General features: G+C 37.5%; 2 protein-coding genes across 4 annotated transcripts in view; one reads left to right on the top strand and one right to left on the bottom strand.

Moving 5' to 3' along the window:
- Positions 1-13,859, bottom strand: part of LOC126418541 (serine/threonine-protein kinase Tao) — a 206,268-nt gene extending 192,409 nt beyond the window's left edge. Inside the window, exons 1-3 of one of the 3 annotated variants that reach the window (XM_050085353.1) lie at positions 13,635-13,859; positions 13,038-13,195; positions 12,197-12,346 (exon numbers count right to left, since the gene is read on the bottom strand). In XM_050085353.1, coding sequence (XP_049941310.1) covers positions 12,197-12,216 — 20 coding nt within the window. In that variant the 5' untranslated portion in view covers positions 12,217-12,346; positions 13,038-13,195; positions 13,635-13,859. The remainder of the gene's footprint in view (positions 1-12,196; positions 12,347-13,037; positions 13,196-13,634) is intronic. The other 2 variants (XM_050085354.1, XM_050085355.1) reach the window with 2 other exon arrangements.
- Positions 13,860-14,637: 778 nt separating this feature from the next.
- The window catches only part of LOC126418543 (SH2B adapter protein 2), a 100,913-nt gene continuing 100,108 nt past the window's right edge, over positions 14,638-15,442 (top strand). The window contains exon 1 of the mRNA XM_050085358.1: positions 14,638-15,412. Within this exon, the coding sequence (XP_049941315.1) occupies positions 14,729-15,412 (684 nt within the window). The 5' untranslated portion in view covers positions 14,638-14,728. The remainder of the gene's footprint in view (positions 15,413-15,442) is intronic.

The raw sequence follows: 15,442 nt of genomic DNA, 5'->3' as shown, positions 1-15,442 counted from the left end.
ACAGGGTGGTTCAGACAAGCCAGAACTGCAATTTTTTTAAACTGTAAGTTTTTATATTATTATTCTTTCTTTTCTCAGACGTTATGCCTGGTCAAAAATGGAAAGTGACGCGGACCTTGGTCAAGCGTCACTCCCTTTTAACTGTACAGTATATGTTACATTGCATTTAGGAACTTTCGGGTAATTGAACATGTAACAATAATTACAGATTTCTGTAGTTGTATATATAAGTTTGGATGTAGCTGTATTGCGTTGATGTACTGGTGGATATTGTGTGGTATGACTCCTGTAGTTGAGAGTATAATCGGTATAATGTCAACTTTATCCTGATGCCACATGTCCTTGACTTCCTCAGTCAGTTGGATGTATTTTTCAATTTTTTCTCCTGTTTTCTTCTGTATATCTGTTGTATTGGGTATGGATATTTCGATTAGTTGTGTTGATTTCTTCTTTTTATTGGTGAGTATGATGTCAGGTTTGTTATGTGGTGTTGTTTTATCTGTTATAATGGTTCTGTTCCAGTATAATTTGTATTCATCATTCTCCAGTACATTTTGTGGTGCATACTTGTATGTGGGAATACGTTGTTTTATTAGTTTATGTTGTATGGCAAGTTGTTGATGTATTATTTTTGCTACATTGTCATGTCTTCTGGTGTATTCTGTATTTGCTAGTATTGTACATCCGCTTGTGATGTGCTCTACTGTCTATTTGTTGTTTGCAAAGTCTGCATTTATCTGTTGTGGTGTTGGGATCTTTAATAATATGCTTGCTGTAATATCTGGTGTTTATTGTTTGATCCTGCATTGCAATCATGAATCCTTCCGTCTCACTGTATATATTGCCTTTTGTTAGCCATGTGTTGGATGCGTCTTGATCGATGTGTGGCTGTGTTGGATGATACGGGTGCTTGCCATGTAATGTTTCCTTTTTCCAATTTACTTTCTTCGTATCTGTTGATGTTATGTGATCTAAAGGGTTGTAGGAGTGGTTATGAAATTGCAGTGGTGTAGCCGATGTATTTATACAGTGACTGCTTTGTTGTATTTTGCTAGTTTCTGCTCGTTCTAGAAAGAATTTTCTTAAATTGTCTACCTGTCCATAATGTAGGGTTTTTTATGTCGATAAATCCCCTTCTTCCTTCCTTTCTGCTTAATGTGAATCTTTCTGTTGCTGAATGTATGTGATGTATTCTATATTTGTGGCATTGTGATCGTGTAAGTGTATCGAGTGCTTCTAGGTCTGCGTTACTCCATTTCACTATTCCAAATGAGTAGGTCAATATTGGTATAGCATAAGTATTTATAGCTTTTGTATTATTATTATTATTATTATTATTTCTTTCTTGTCTCAGACCTTGTGTCTGGTTAAAAATGGAAGGTGACGCGGACCTTGATCAGGCGTGACTTCCTTTTAACTGTACTGTATATGTTACATTGCATTTAGGAACTTTTGGGTAATTGAACATGTATCAATAATTACAGATTTCTATAGTTGTATATATAAGTTTGGATGTAGCTGTATTGCATTGATGTACTGGTGGATACTGTGCGGTATGACTCCTGTAGTTGATAGTATAATTGGTATAATGTCAACTTTATCCTGATGCCACATGTCCTTGACTTCCTCAGCCAGTTGGATGTATTTTTCAATTTTTTCTCCTGTTTTCTTTTGTATATTTGTTGTATTGCGTATGGATATTTCGATTAGTTGTGTTAATTTCTTCTTTTTATTGGTGAGTATGATGTCAGGTTTGTTATGTGGTGCTGTTTTATCTGTTATAATGGTTCTGTTCCAGTATAATTTGTATTCATCGTTCTCTAGTACATTTTGTGGTGCATACTTGTATGTGGGAACATGTTGTTTTATAAGTTTATGTTGTAAGGCAAGCTGTTGATGTATTATTTTTGCTACATTGTCATGACTTCTGGGGTATTCTGTATTTGCTAGTATTGTACATCCGCTTGTGATGTGATCTACTGTTTCTATTTGTTGTTTGCAAAGTCTGCATTTATCTGTTATTATTATTATTATTATTATTATTATTACATTTATATTTATTATATTTATACAGTTTGTTTTAAAAGTAGTAATAATATCTCTGTGTTGTTGATTGTTAAATTACTGTTCACAGCACTGACTTTGGGAAATGTGTAGTAATGCATCCCCCTTCCCCATACGCACACATGTGCATGTTAGTGTTAGGTGGCAGCTACACAATCAAACAACACAGCTCACGCAAGAGCAGAGGGTTGCATTACTGGAAACTAACTTCGCGGTAAAATCTTAAATGTTGTGCATCATTCCCCAAGGAGTCCTTTAATGTCCCTATTTCACGGAAAATAAAACAGTTATGACACTGTAAAACATATTTGTGACAAAGGAAATGTTACTGAAAGGTCTCAAAGCTGTCAAACTGATGTGTTAACAAACTAATTTATGGAGCTTGTTCAGCAATCTCTGCTGTGATCTCTTAAGGGTGCGACTAATACGCTGAACAACATGTTTTTTTCCATGATGAAGCATTGTTCCACTCAGATGGGTATGTTAACAGCCAAAACACTTGCATTTGGGCAGGCAAATATCCTCACACATTGTATGGAACCCAACTTCACATTTGGAGTGCAGTGTGCCATATCTAAACAGTGAACTGTTGGACCAATATTTTTAAGAAAACTGTGTTCATTTGTTTATGCAGACATCAAAAATCAATTCATATGCATGCTTGAAGTGAATTAACATTGTTGCTGGTTTCAACAAGACAGTGCAATGTGTCACATCTCCAATGAAATGGTGATGATGCTTCAAAAGTCCTTTGATGATTGATTAATCTCAAAAAAATTGTGGTCCCCGTGTTCACCGGTCATGATTCCCCAGATTTCTTTTTGTGGGGGCGTCTTAAAGAGAATGTGTACTGCAATAATATGATAACACTGGAGGACTTAAAGAATAACATTAAAACTACTACAACGGAATTCAGTTGATGTATTGAAACTAGTAACTGCAAACGTGCTGTTGACTCGATGTGTGTTTACTACAATTTGGATGGAGAATTTTAGTGTCTTTGATAAAGATATTTAAATGTATTAAATGAGACTTAATACGGTAAATAAGTGTTTTGAGTTCCATTTTAACTGAATCACCCTGTAGAAGTGATTGGGAAAAAATCTCTGGTCATCCACATTTTCTAGATGGGCTGTTGGACAAATGAACCTAATTATAGACCTATACCATTGACCTTCAATATGTTGCAAATTATGGAACATGTTCTATGTTCACATATTATAACATTTTTGAAGAATGAAAAACTCCTCTATAAAAATTAACATGAATTCCATTTACAGACACCTTGAGAAACACAGCTTGCTCTGTTCATACACGAAACAGAGTTCCTAGGTTGATGATGGGTTCCTTGAATGCATAAAGGCATTAGATACACTACTGCATTATCATTTAGTGAACAAAATTGAGCTTACGGGCTACTGGACCCGATTCATGATGAGATTTAAGACTTTCTAGTAGATGGAACTCTGTCCATTTTCTTGACAGACAGAAATCAACAGATGTGAAGGTAACTTCAAGAGCAACGCCCCCCCCCCCCCCTCCACACACACACACACACACACACACACACACACACACACACACACACACTTTCCCTTAGAGCTATAAAATTTATCAATCCTTTGAATGGTAAAGGTTTTTTACACCGACACAGAACTTCCCAGCACTTTAGGAACCAAAACAAGGCAAGAAGTAACACATTTTTGAAAGATCTTTGATGCATGGCTACATGTACACTGCATATTTTCATGTTACGAAGGTATAAATACGAGTTCCACCAAATACAGCACTTTAAATTCCGAAGCACTCATAGAAAGCAGATTGTTGTTACTGGGTACTGCATAGTCTTCACCCTAAAGCCTTCGACACATGTTGCTGTCAGTAGATGGTTGTGCATGTACTGCATTTTGTTCTTGTTTTAGCGCGCTTTCTTAGCCATTAAAGTTTTATTTTGGTATTAATCTTTGATTTAAGCTTTATTGCTGCAGTATTATTCTGCAGTAGTGAGCTAAAGTAAAATTCTTTGTTAGAGTATTAATTCTTATCAGTCCAAACTACAAAAATTTTAGTGAAAACTAAAACAATAAAGAGATTCCCAGTTTTTCCTGGATTTCTCGGTTGTTCTGGGGAATATACACTCTGCAGATGATAACAGCAAAATTCAAGAAGACTGTAGGACTGGTGACATTGCTGACAGTGGAGAGTCAACATAAATAACTTTATCACATTCATGCATATAGGCACATAGATCCCTTACTGTTGATTATGCCATTAGTGCAACAGCCTAGAAACAGTAACAACTATAAAAGGGTAACAATCTGGAGTGACCTCTAATGGAATGATCACATAAAACAAATTGTACGAAAAGCACACCAACAGCAAAGATTCAGTGGAAGAATGTTAAGGAAATTATTTCATTCATAAAAGAAGTGGCTTACAAAACACTTGTGTGGCTGATTCTTCAGTACTGTTCAGCAGTATCAGACCCTTACTACGTTTGATTAATAAAAGACATCGAAAAAAATCGAAAATGCATAGCGGCTCATTCTGTCACGGGATCATTTCACAAGTGGGAGAGCAATACATAGCTGCTCAACAATATCCTGTGGCAGCAAGTACAAGAGAGATGTTGCATATCACGGATGTTTACTGTTAAAATTTTGAAAGCACACATTGCATGAAGAGTCAGGCAATATATTACGTCCTTCCACTTGCTTCTAGCAAAATGACAAAAATCAGAAACATCAAGAGTTCATATGGAGGTTTACCAAAAGGCATGCATCCCACCCACCATTCATGAATGGAACAGGATAGGCAGGGAAATGATGATGGTACCAGACATACCTTCTGTCAAGTAGTTTCTAGAGTACATATGTAAATGTAACAGTAATTTACCTATTTTGCTCTCTAAGGATACATCTGAACATTTGCCTGAAATAATTTTCAGAAAATAAAATCAAAACCAGAATAGTTGGGTAGTAATGTAAATTCCACTCCTCACAGAAGCTGGTTGGTCTTACCAAAAGTTTATTGGGTGGTATTACACACTGCTTAATTCCTCTTGGTATGTTCCATGTAGCTGATGTCTTAAATGTCTTACACAAAAAAAAAAAAAAACCCAACAACAAGAACAACACACACACACACACACACACACACACACACACACAAGCACGAGAGAGAGAGAGAGAGAGAGAGAGAGAGAGAGAGAGAGAGAGAGAGAAAGAGTGGGGGGGGGGGGGGGCGGGGACACATTATAATATGACAAAAATATATATGATTTTACAATATACGAGATCAACAATGATTCTGCAACTGCTCAAATTACTGCTTGAACGTAAGCCATGATTGATGCACAACACATTCCGAAAGGGGGGGGGGGGGGGGGGGACCACACACCTTACATTGTGAGGTCACAAGTCTGTTCTCTGTCTCTGACTCTCCATACTTGCATGCAACAGCTGCTGCCTCCTTGCTATTGACAAAGCTGGTATATCCTCTATGTAATAATTCAGTTTCTGTTGCCGAATCTCTTGAAAAACTGATATACATTGAACATTACAATTCTTGCCTGTGAAATACTTTTGTGTCTTTCCTTTGTGTTAACCACAACAAACAATACGGAACAGGAAAATAATAGCGTTTAACATCTCACGCACAATGCGGTGATTTGAGATTAATCACAAGTGTTAAATGGACAAGGACACCTAAGGAAATCTGGTGTATGTGTTTTCCCACAGAAACCAGTATTTCTCATACAACGTAACAGCTGACACCACATATCCTCCAAGATGATGCACAACAATAATTGTTCAACACTTCCCCAAAAAACACGGTAATTGAAATTGGCAGAATGACACTACTGTCTGGTGCATCAAATGTTGTGCATCATATGCTTTGCATAATCTTGCTACGAGGCATGCCTTACTGAAGGAATAAATAAGGACACTAAGGAGGATCACTAACATGGGTAAATAGTTAACCTGGCACAAATTCCATCATTATACATACATGAAGAGTAGCTAAAGTCTTAATTATGACATGCGAAAGATAAAGTTACATAATTAATGTTTTATTTGTCTGAATGGGTACGTCTGATGTTCTGACACCAATGAAATCCCTGTGCCACAGTAGAATGCAAATAACGCTGTAACAATTCATGGTGAGATGGCGGAAATGTTTGTCAGCAACACATTTTAATACGACAATGATTATGTGGTGCATATGCTTCCCTTGTGGTTAAATAAATGTGAATGATAAAGAATAAAGTGGTAGACCACCTTTCTGTGAACAACAGACCAGTATATTATAATCTTAGTGATAGCAGAAAAAAAAAATAATAATAATAATTGTGGGTCCATCTTCAACAGCTTACACAGCGTGTTAACCTTTTCGTGTGGGTGCTCAGCGTATGGCAACTCAGCAAAGAATTTTTTTGCTACCCTTTAGAATTGTGATCAACTGATTATTTTTGATAATTTTATTTTTACGATTTAGACTAAAAACTGTGGTGGTACATACATCAACAAGGCATCTTTATGATGTATTAGAACTATGGTGGTATATGAATTTCCCACTTCCCTTTTGTGAGCTGTTACATGTTGCCATTACACAGAAAAAATAATAATGAACAGTGTTTCCTGTTCTTATTTAAGTCTTCTTTTACTTTATTTATAAAATATTTGTAACCGATATTAAAGTTAACTTACTACAATGTGAAAACAATCCTTGAAACTTTATCTCACAAAGGTATGAGCTCATACAGGTCACAATATGGTACATTGCAGAAGCGAAGCACTGTGTTCCAACGACAGTAGTGATCCCACGACAAACAAAAACCGATTGTTGTAGCAATTTTCATCCACCTGGTGCAGTGAACTACTGCAAGATGTCAAGCATAGACAGAGGTCGTAAGATGTATTCCCAAAAGCTTTGGGATATGTCTAGGTTGGTGGTAAGTGCGCTTTCCAAGGACCACAAATGGCAGATTAATTTTGTGGTAAGTATACTTCCCAAGTCCCTTCCAGAAACTACTTTAGTGGCAACCATACTTCCCAACAGCCATTAAAAATCCACTGTTTGGTGGGATATATACTTCCCATATCCTGACGACAGTATTTCACAACAAACTAAAACTACAGCTGGTGCAGCGGACTGCCACTACATACCAGGAGCATACCCAAGGAGTGCCACATATTCCCTTAAATGCTGTATGCTCCGTGTTTTTGGGACTGCCATGGTTTGATGCTCATAGATTATACTCCTTAGTGGCAAACCAACACAAGAGCTTAATACCAAAGCCTCCTGTGAAGTTTATGGGATACTGTCCAGACTGCATATCACAAGGAGATGTCCAAGTGGGTGTTCTTGCTTCTTTGGGCTTTCAATTTTTGCCTCCCTCTCTCCTTTCTCTGGACATTGCACCTAGTTACTTATTCCTCTCTCCTCAAAGCCATTGCATGGTACGCATTCCCAGAATGACAATGCGGTGAGTTTCAAGCCATTGCCACCGAGGTCCACAGTCATGACTTGATTTTTTTTACATAGTGAAAAACTTTATGACCATCCCTCATATATTTACACTGATAAGTATCCTCATTTATTATTTGCCACCAGAAAAAAATCCTCTAGATTTAGTTATGAGATAACACTAATTGGACAGATCAAAAACCATCAGATGCAAAGCAATGCACTGGGTGACATAATACGAACAACTGCGTTCAGTCCTTTAAATTCCAAATGCAGAGGGAAATCTATGGTCATGGAAGTTACAAATCGGGGCAAGGATCAGTGTTATGCTAGAAGTTGCAAAGCTGCTTAATTGAAGATCTTATACTGACACCAGAGAACATAACCAGAGTGTCACAAAACTGGGGTTTCCTGCAGAACAGAAAATTCTTTCTTGAATTCCAAAGGAAAAGTAGTGGATGGAGTAGACAAAGAAATAGTTCACCTCAAGGAAGCATAATTTTGCCTTCAATTTACAATATTTACAGCAATGATAAACCTACACAAAAAGCAAGATAGTTTCATTTATGCAGCACACTGCTCCAAGCAGTTTGAGGTGACTGAATACACAATGTCCATACCCTGAACAAGCTCTCTACCTGCTACAGGTATCATCTCCTAAGACTAAATACTAGCAAGATACAAAACTGGATTTTTTTCATTTCAAAAACAGTGTAGTGGGCAGACCATTCTAAATCACTTGACAACGAGTTCCATCAGAGCAACATAGAACCCCAAAATACAGGGGAGTGACTCACCTACAGAAACAGCTACTCAAATATCAGACAAAAAGTAGCAGCTTTTAACAATGTTGTGTGGAAATTTGCACATAATGTGGGGAAGTCAGTCTAATGAACTATGAACATATTCAGCAGAATTTGCTATTCTTGCTGAATATGCACATTCTGTATGGTAAAGATCTAAAACATGTAGATGTTGTAATTGATTACACCTGCTACATCTTCACAGGATATTAACAACCAACACCAACAGAGAATCTGTACTGGCTTAAGGGCATGGCAACTCCTGACTTTTGCTGACAAATAAATGCAATCTGGGGGGGGGGGGGGGGGGGGGGGCGGCGGCTTAACATCACTGCCCCACTCTCCGTGCAGATACTAAGCAACAACTTTATAATCAATATCAATCAAAAATTTCCTCAGAACAACAACAACAAGCACCAACCTTGTAGAGATACCTCAGGTGCTAGTGCACAAATGGCAAGAAAGATTCAATTCTTCTACAGAACGGCTTACACTAGGTGACAAAATTACTCCTTGTTATACTGGACAATAGACAACCAGGAACTGTCTCTGCAGACTGCTGTCAGGTGTTCAGAAGCAATCTTCAGAGGTGGAGTTATTTATATGAGATTCTGGATCACTGGAAATGTAATCTCACAACCAGTGCAGTCTGTGCCAAGCACGGACTCTAAGATCAACCACCTCTTGTCAATACTATAAAAGACCTGCAAGTTACTACTATCTGGACAAAGACTGTGGAAAAGACCTGTTTTAATAACATCATTTCTCATGACAGTGTTTATGGTGTTGACACTATAAACAGTTTATTTCAAGTAATGCAGAGCTTCTCATGCAGTGAATGTCTATAGGCAGACAAATTGGATTGACAATGTAGCTTCTTCAATGGAGCCCAACTAATACAGCTCACGCACAAGCACACAGAGACAGAGAGAGAAAGTTGTTTATATATCAGCTGACCACCTAACACTTCAACTATATGGCAAGCCAAGCTGGTGACTTGGCCAGAGTGACAGCAGTGTTGTGTTCACACCTGAGAGACAAGAATGCCGTCCTCTAAATGGAGTGCTGTGACATGGTGCACATTTTTAAACGCCATTAAATGAAATGCGCATTTTGAACAATAACAAAAACAGAATGTACAACATTTCTTCCATTGTATGCTCATGGCATATCTCTGGGAGTATCCATAAAACTATCTTTCCCAGTGATGCTATTTTCACAGCAGTGCCCTTTGATTCAGTGTCTTTTGTCTTTTAATGCCGATTCTGTTTGAATCTATGTTAACTGATTTTATTATTTTCATTTCCCTCAGCTGTAACATTATGTCTCCTCCATTAGTCACCATATACTTTTTGATGTATTCTGCCTTTCAAGTCTTCTAATGCCACAACACTAAAGGGTAATATCAGAGCTTCAAAAGCAAATTGGTTGTGTGGTTTGGTAGTTAGCACTTTGGGCTGGTAACACTGAGGTCCTGTATCTGATTCCTGATGGTCACTTCCCCACCCCCCCCTCTCCCCTTGTGGAAAGGCTTGGAGGGAGGGAGGTTCACTCAACCTTACGAGGCCAACTGAAAGATTACTTGAATTTAAAAACAGTGTAATTGATGCTCGAGTGCTGTTATTTCGAAACACTTGCACCACACAAAGTAGCACACGACATTTCTTTATTAGCACTAAAAGCATCATCTTATTTTTTCAGGTTGGAGAGACATTCTCGGTGTAGGATAACTACAACTCTTATGCTTTGCAGAATTCCAGACCAGTTCTGCAGGACTTAGGTCCAGATGGCATGGGAGCAGCAGGTTGGGAAACACTTTCTTGCAAAATGTTGTCAGTGGAACAAAGAGAAAGATGGCGCTCTTTAATTAACGCCGAAAATTCAGCATTTCGCTGCATATTTTTAATTTTTTTTCTGCTTATTCCTACACAATAGTCTGAAGTTTTCCTGATACTGCCACAGGGAACTGAACACTAAACGAACCTAGTCATTCACAGCAATGAAAAATTTCCTGGTACTGTTATCTGAGAATTGTCCGACACTGTCACTTTTCTACATTTATTCATAGTGTAGTGTGTCTGAAAACAAAATAACGACTCGTTTATTCACGCATCTTTTAAAATCAAATACCACAGATGGATCCGTTTTGCCCAATTTCCTTTCTAATCTGGAAGTCCAGTTTTCTGGGAACACATCTGTGAAGTTTTTGTAGAGACCAATTTCTTTGCATTAATTGTAACAGTGCTGAAATTGCTGGGGAAATATTTATTGTGCACGTTTTACTCATTTTGCTTTGGGGTCAATATCAAAATACTGTTCCACTCAGCATTGTGTCCCTCCTTCCGTAATCCGCACACCAATGACTTGACTTTGCCTATCAACACTTGCTTACACATTCCATCACATTGTCTGTTGGCACTAATACACTTTTTGCATATCTATTGTTAGTAAAATTTATGATGTCAGGCAGATAGTAGTTGTGGCTTCCTGAGCAAGTATTTTCAACAGTCACTTTTCACAACTGCGCTGTAAGGTAAGTTCACTCAGAACTTCCCTGTATCACAAATATAAAAACAGCTACACAATATTTTACCGAAACAGCTGGAACGAAAAAAATTGTTACAGATTTTCAGTTGTTACGGCTCAAACAACAGTGATCTAGCATATTTTAATAACAAAAAATATATAAATATATTCTTGCTCAAAAAATACATTGGAAGATGTGTGAAGACCCCTATAAACATGAATTAATCACATCTGAAATACAACATACTGAATTTACACTGATAACTGGAACTAATGGCATGAAAAACAGGTACACAGGCAAACTAGAACCATTACAAGTATCTACTACACATAATATTGTACCACATTGATTATGTCATTCTAAACAAAGTGAAGGAAAATGGCATTTAGTGCAAATTATATAGAACAAAAAATGAACATACAATAACTATTACCCAGATAAAACACAATGCAACAGGTTTATACACTGTATGGATGCAACAACAGGAACTTTACTCCAGTAAAAAAGTCACAATGGCCAAAGAATTTCTTACTAAAATTTTCACAGGGTAGGCTCCAACAAACAGGCATGAACTGATATGAGGTGACAATACTGATCACGGAGGTGGTACACACACACACACACACACACACACACACACACACACACCCTTTGGAACACAGTACCACCACCATCATACTTTTTTAAAATGTAAGACATTATCATTGTACTCAATGTGCCTGTACCATTATAAATAGAAGTATTATATACAACAAGAGTGAAACAACACTACACCTCCATGTTACAGAATAAAAAGCCACATCGTACATGAAAATTAATGAACAGCAGGCATCACTGCCATGTATAAACCGTAGTTGATAATGTGATAACAGTGTTTAGTGTTTCACATTAAATTTCACATCTAGTGTGCGCACACACACACACACACACGCACACACACACACACACACACACACACACACACACACACACACACAGAGAGAGAGAGATAGAGAGAGAGAGAGACAACACATTTACAGATTTCTGCTACTTTTGTTTCTTGCAACTATAACTGATACTGCTACAACGTTCATACAGTTATTACACGGAGAAGAAGTTGAGGGAAAATGCTTAACAGCAACTAAAGACTGATCAGCACATGCCACAGGTCACATTTCTCATCCAGCACCCATCAGAGTTACAATGTAATATATTAAAAATATTCCCACATGAAAATAGAGAATCACCATAGCAGCCATTGCCACACATTTTGATTCTCAAACCACTGATGTTTTAGATCAAGGTTTCAGTAACAAATTATTTATTATCTGAGTCAAAGGTTCATATTTATTACCTTGCATTACTTTTCTTCATTATTCCTCTTCACCACAAATAACTTTTTTTATTCTTTTTAATCCTTCACTGGATGTTTCGCCTTACTGTCTCCTTTCCATTCCTCCCGCCTTGCTTTGCTATATATGAAAAAGATCCTTCAGTATTGTTCCTGTAATTTCCCGGTTCATCATCTATTAACGGTTGTCTGAATTTCAGGAATGAGCATCACACTAATTACCTATGCACTTCGAATTTATAAATGGGTTCTTAAGGCAAAAAAGTAATACTGGTCAAAAACTAACCAACTACTTTAACATATGAGTAACTACTACACTTAAAGAAAATCATAACGCAGTAGTAATCCTTAATCACTTTGGTTAAGTACGAAACTGGACAAATACAAAACAAGGTATTTTTCATCCAAGCATATGACAGTTTCTTCTTGGCATACCTACATCATAGCGTACACACAATGGAAACAGAAGCATTCTCAACATTTTACACTGTGCATTAAAATGACTCACTCATTTAAAGCTCCTTATTCAGCAATTGTCAGCAGAATGCAACAATGCATTGCCTTGTTAAAACGTCAACTTTTGAGAAACGTATGTAAATATATCAGGGAAACATGCTTGACTAATAACAAATAATTTTCTTAGGTGTGGTTACCACAATAAACAACCAAAGAAACAGTTTCTTAAAACAAAACCAATCTTCACAAAAAAACTACCAATGGCCAAGCAGGAATCAAGTCTCTAACTGTCACAACTGAAATATAATTTATAGTAACAAAAGAACTCAATCTGAGCAACAGCTAATTGTGCAAAACAGCTTTGTTTATGACATGAAAAATGAAATACCTTGGTGCTGGCATAGTACCGCACTGTTGTCACTGTATACAGCCACTTCTGCTTCTGAACTGTCTCTGTCCCTTCAGGCATTCAGGACTGGGAGTATTGTCACACCCAAAACACAGAAGGATATGTTACACTACTTTTTCGCCATTTTCGAATATCTCCTGAAAAATAATGACAGAATATGCGTCACAATATCTCGCAGATATCCGATTTTACAAAGAACAGACGAAGGAATGAGAGTTCCATGCAAATCATGTACGACTGTCAGTGGCAACACACGTCATACTCTTGTGTTTGTCACCCATGCACTACATTTCTTTATTGTTCAGCGGGACTGCTGTGTCGGCCTTATGTAAATAAACAGCCTAAGAGTCAAACAGGGTCCTAAGTAATTCATATACAAAACTAGAAGCGAAACCCACAGAAATCAGCCCTGATATGGACACTTCTCTCTTCGACTCGGTGGTAGCCAATTACCTGCCAACATTCCCATACACTCGATTTCCACGTCACTCAAAGATTCGCAGATCAAAAACAATAAGATTCTGGCTACTATGACACAAATTATGGTGCAAAATACAACAAAATTGTGGCACTTACCAACAAATTTGATCAAAATGGCGTCTTTGGGCATGCGCAAGAGAAGTTTCACATCTATAAGATAAGTAATTGTATTGTATTTTGGCGTATTTTATTTCACTGGAATAACTGTTGCACTTCACAACGGGTCAAACTGGTAAAGCATTTCCAGCGACAAAGTCTTCCAACAAATTTTTAACACATTCATTGATTTACGTCAAAGTTCTTCGTGAGTTACCTCTCCTACTACAGCTGTACTTGATTCGTATTCTTCTACTGACGCCAAGCCACTGGATGGCCTATTCCATTACGATTTAGTTTTATAATATCATCAGAAGATGTCTATAGTGAGAGTTTAAATCGCACTCGGCGCACAAGCTTGGAACATGACTGTTCTACACGAAAATTAATCAACGAATGCGTCAAATACCCCACTGGCAAAGATGAGAGAATCTGAAACTAAATTGATACTAAATTTTAGACGAAGCAAGTGATAAATGTCTCATGAGGATTAAAACTTTATTTGAAATTTTTCTTCTCGTTTTTCATACAGTCACCAAAATAATTGAATGGATGATTAGTCGAATAAGCAATGAAAAATTGTAGATCTGCATTTGCCTCAGAATCTACTACTGCACCCATACTGCAGTAATTACACAAAAACTAAGTAAGAAAAATTCCTTAGTGCACTTAAGAATTAGAGTTTGCATAAGATCATAAGAATTTCAGTCTACAATTTTAGATAGCAGAACATGGCTGGGACTGAAATGTAAACTCGCACAGGAGGTCTGATACGAAGCGCGAGTCGCAGGATACTCTCTGACACTGAAGTATTGTTGCAATGTATTTTCATTCCAAACGTTTCTCAGTTTATCACTAAAATAAAAATATTATTTTAGACTCCACTGTGGATTTTTTGTACACCCTGACCATCAAAAGACCTACATCTAATTCATAAGAACTTACATTGATGCAGCGCATTAAATGTCATTATGGCGACTAAGCTCACAGGGGGAGTGTTGGTTAGTAAATTGCTAATGTTTACATACAAAGATGATTAATAAGGTGCATTATGTGTACGATTTTCGGTTGTGTTTGAGTAATTACTCGTAGAAATGGCAGGGACGCATTCAGATGGAGAAGAAAGGTTAAACTGGATAGAATTCTGCGACAGACAAGCAAGATCAGCAGCTGCGGAGTTCGCAAAAGCGTTTTGTACGTATGTGAGCGTCAGTCTTCCAGAAAATGCGAGGACAACTGTGTCACACAGAGATTTCGTCAGAAAATTCCTCGACTGTTTCGTTGATCATTTTGAAATTGAATACTCTAGAAGAAGTCTGATTAACCAAAAAGATAAATTCGTTAACGGCAACAACGTGTTCGCGGCATCATCTGCAAACGCTTTACGCGCTAACAGTCACGAAGAATTTAGTGATTACTCCGAACACGAAGCGGATTCGCCATCTCCGAAGACGCAGCACAAGCCTTTTTTCCGACGGCTCTCTTTCAAGGGACTTAAAAAAGGTAAAGGTTTCTTCCATAAACAACATTCAGATGAAGTTGAACTGTCATCGCATCATCATCACCATCACCACCACCACCATCATGACAGACATTCAAAACATGATAAACATTCCAAAACAAAATTAGCGAAAATTGTAGTTGAGTGTAGGAAAGAGGGAATAGTGAACTTTTTGATGGGTGAAAATATCGATGGAACACAAAAGTGGGAAAAGTGTCGCCTGGCATTGGTGAAAACTGTTGGTGGCTATATGCTTGAGTTTTATTCACCGCCTAAGGTGAGGCGTATAATTATTGTATGATCCTTA

Source organism: Schistocerca serialis, chromosome 9 (genome assembly GCF_023864345.2).
Source record: "Schistocerca serialis cubense isolate TAMUIC-IGC-003099 chromosome 9, iqSchSeri2.2, whole genome shotgun sequence".
NCBI classification, from domain to species: domain Eukaryota; kingdom Metazoa; phylum Arthropoda; class Insecta; order Orthoptera; family Acrididae; genus Schistocerca; species Schistocerca serialis.
The sequence above is the reverse complement of the archived record's forward strand: the minus strand, read 5'-3'. Positions and strand labels throughout refer to the sequence as shown.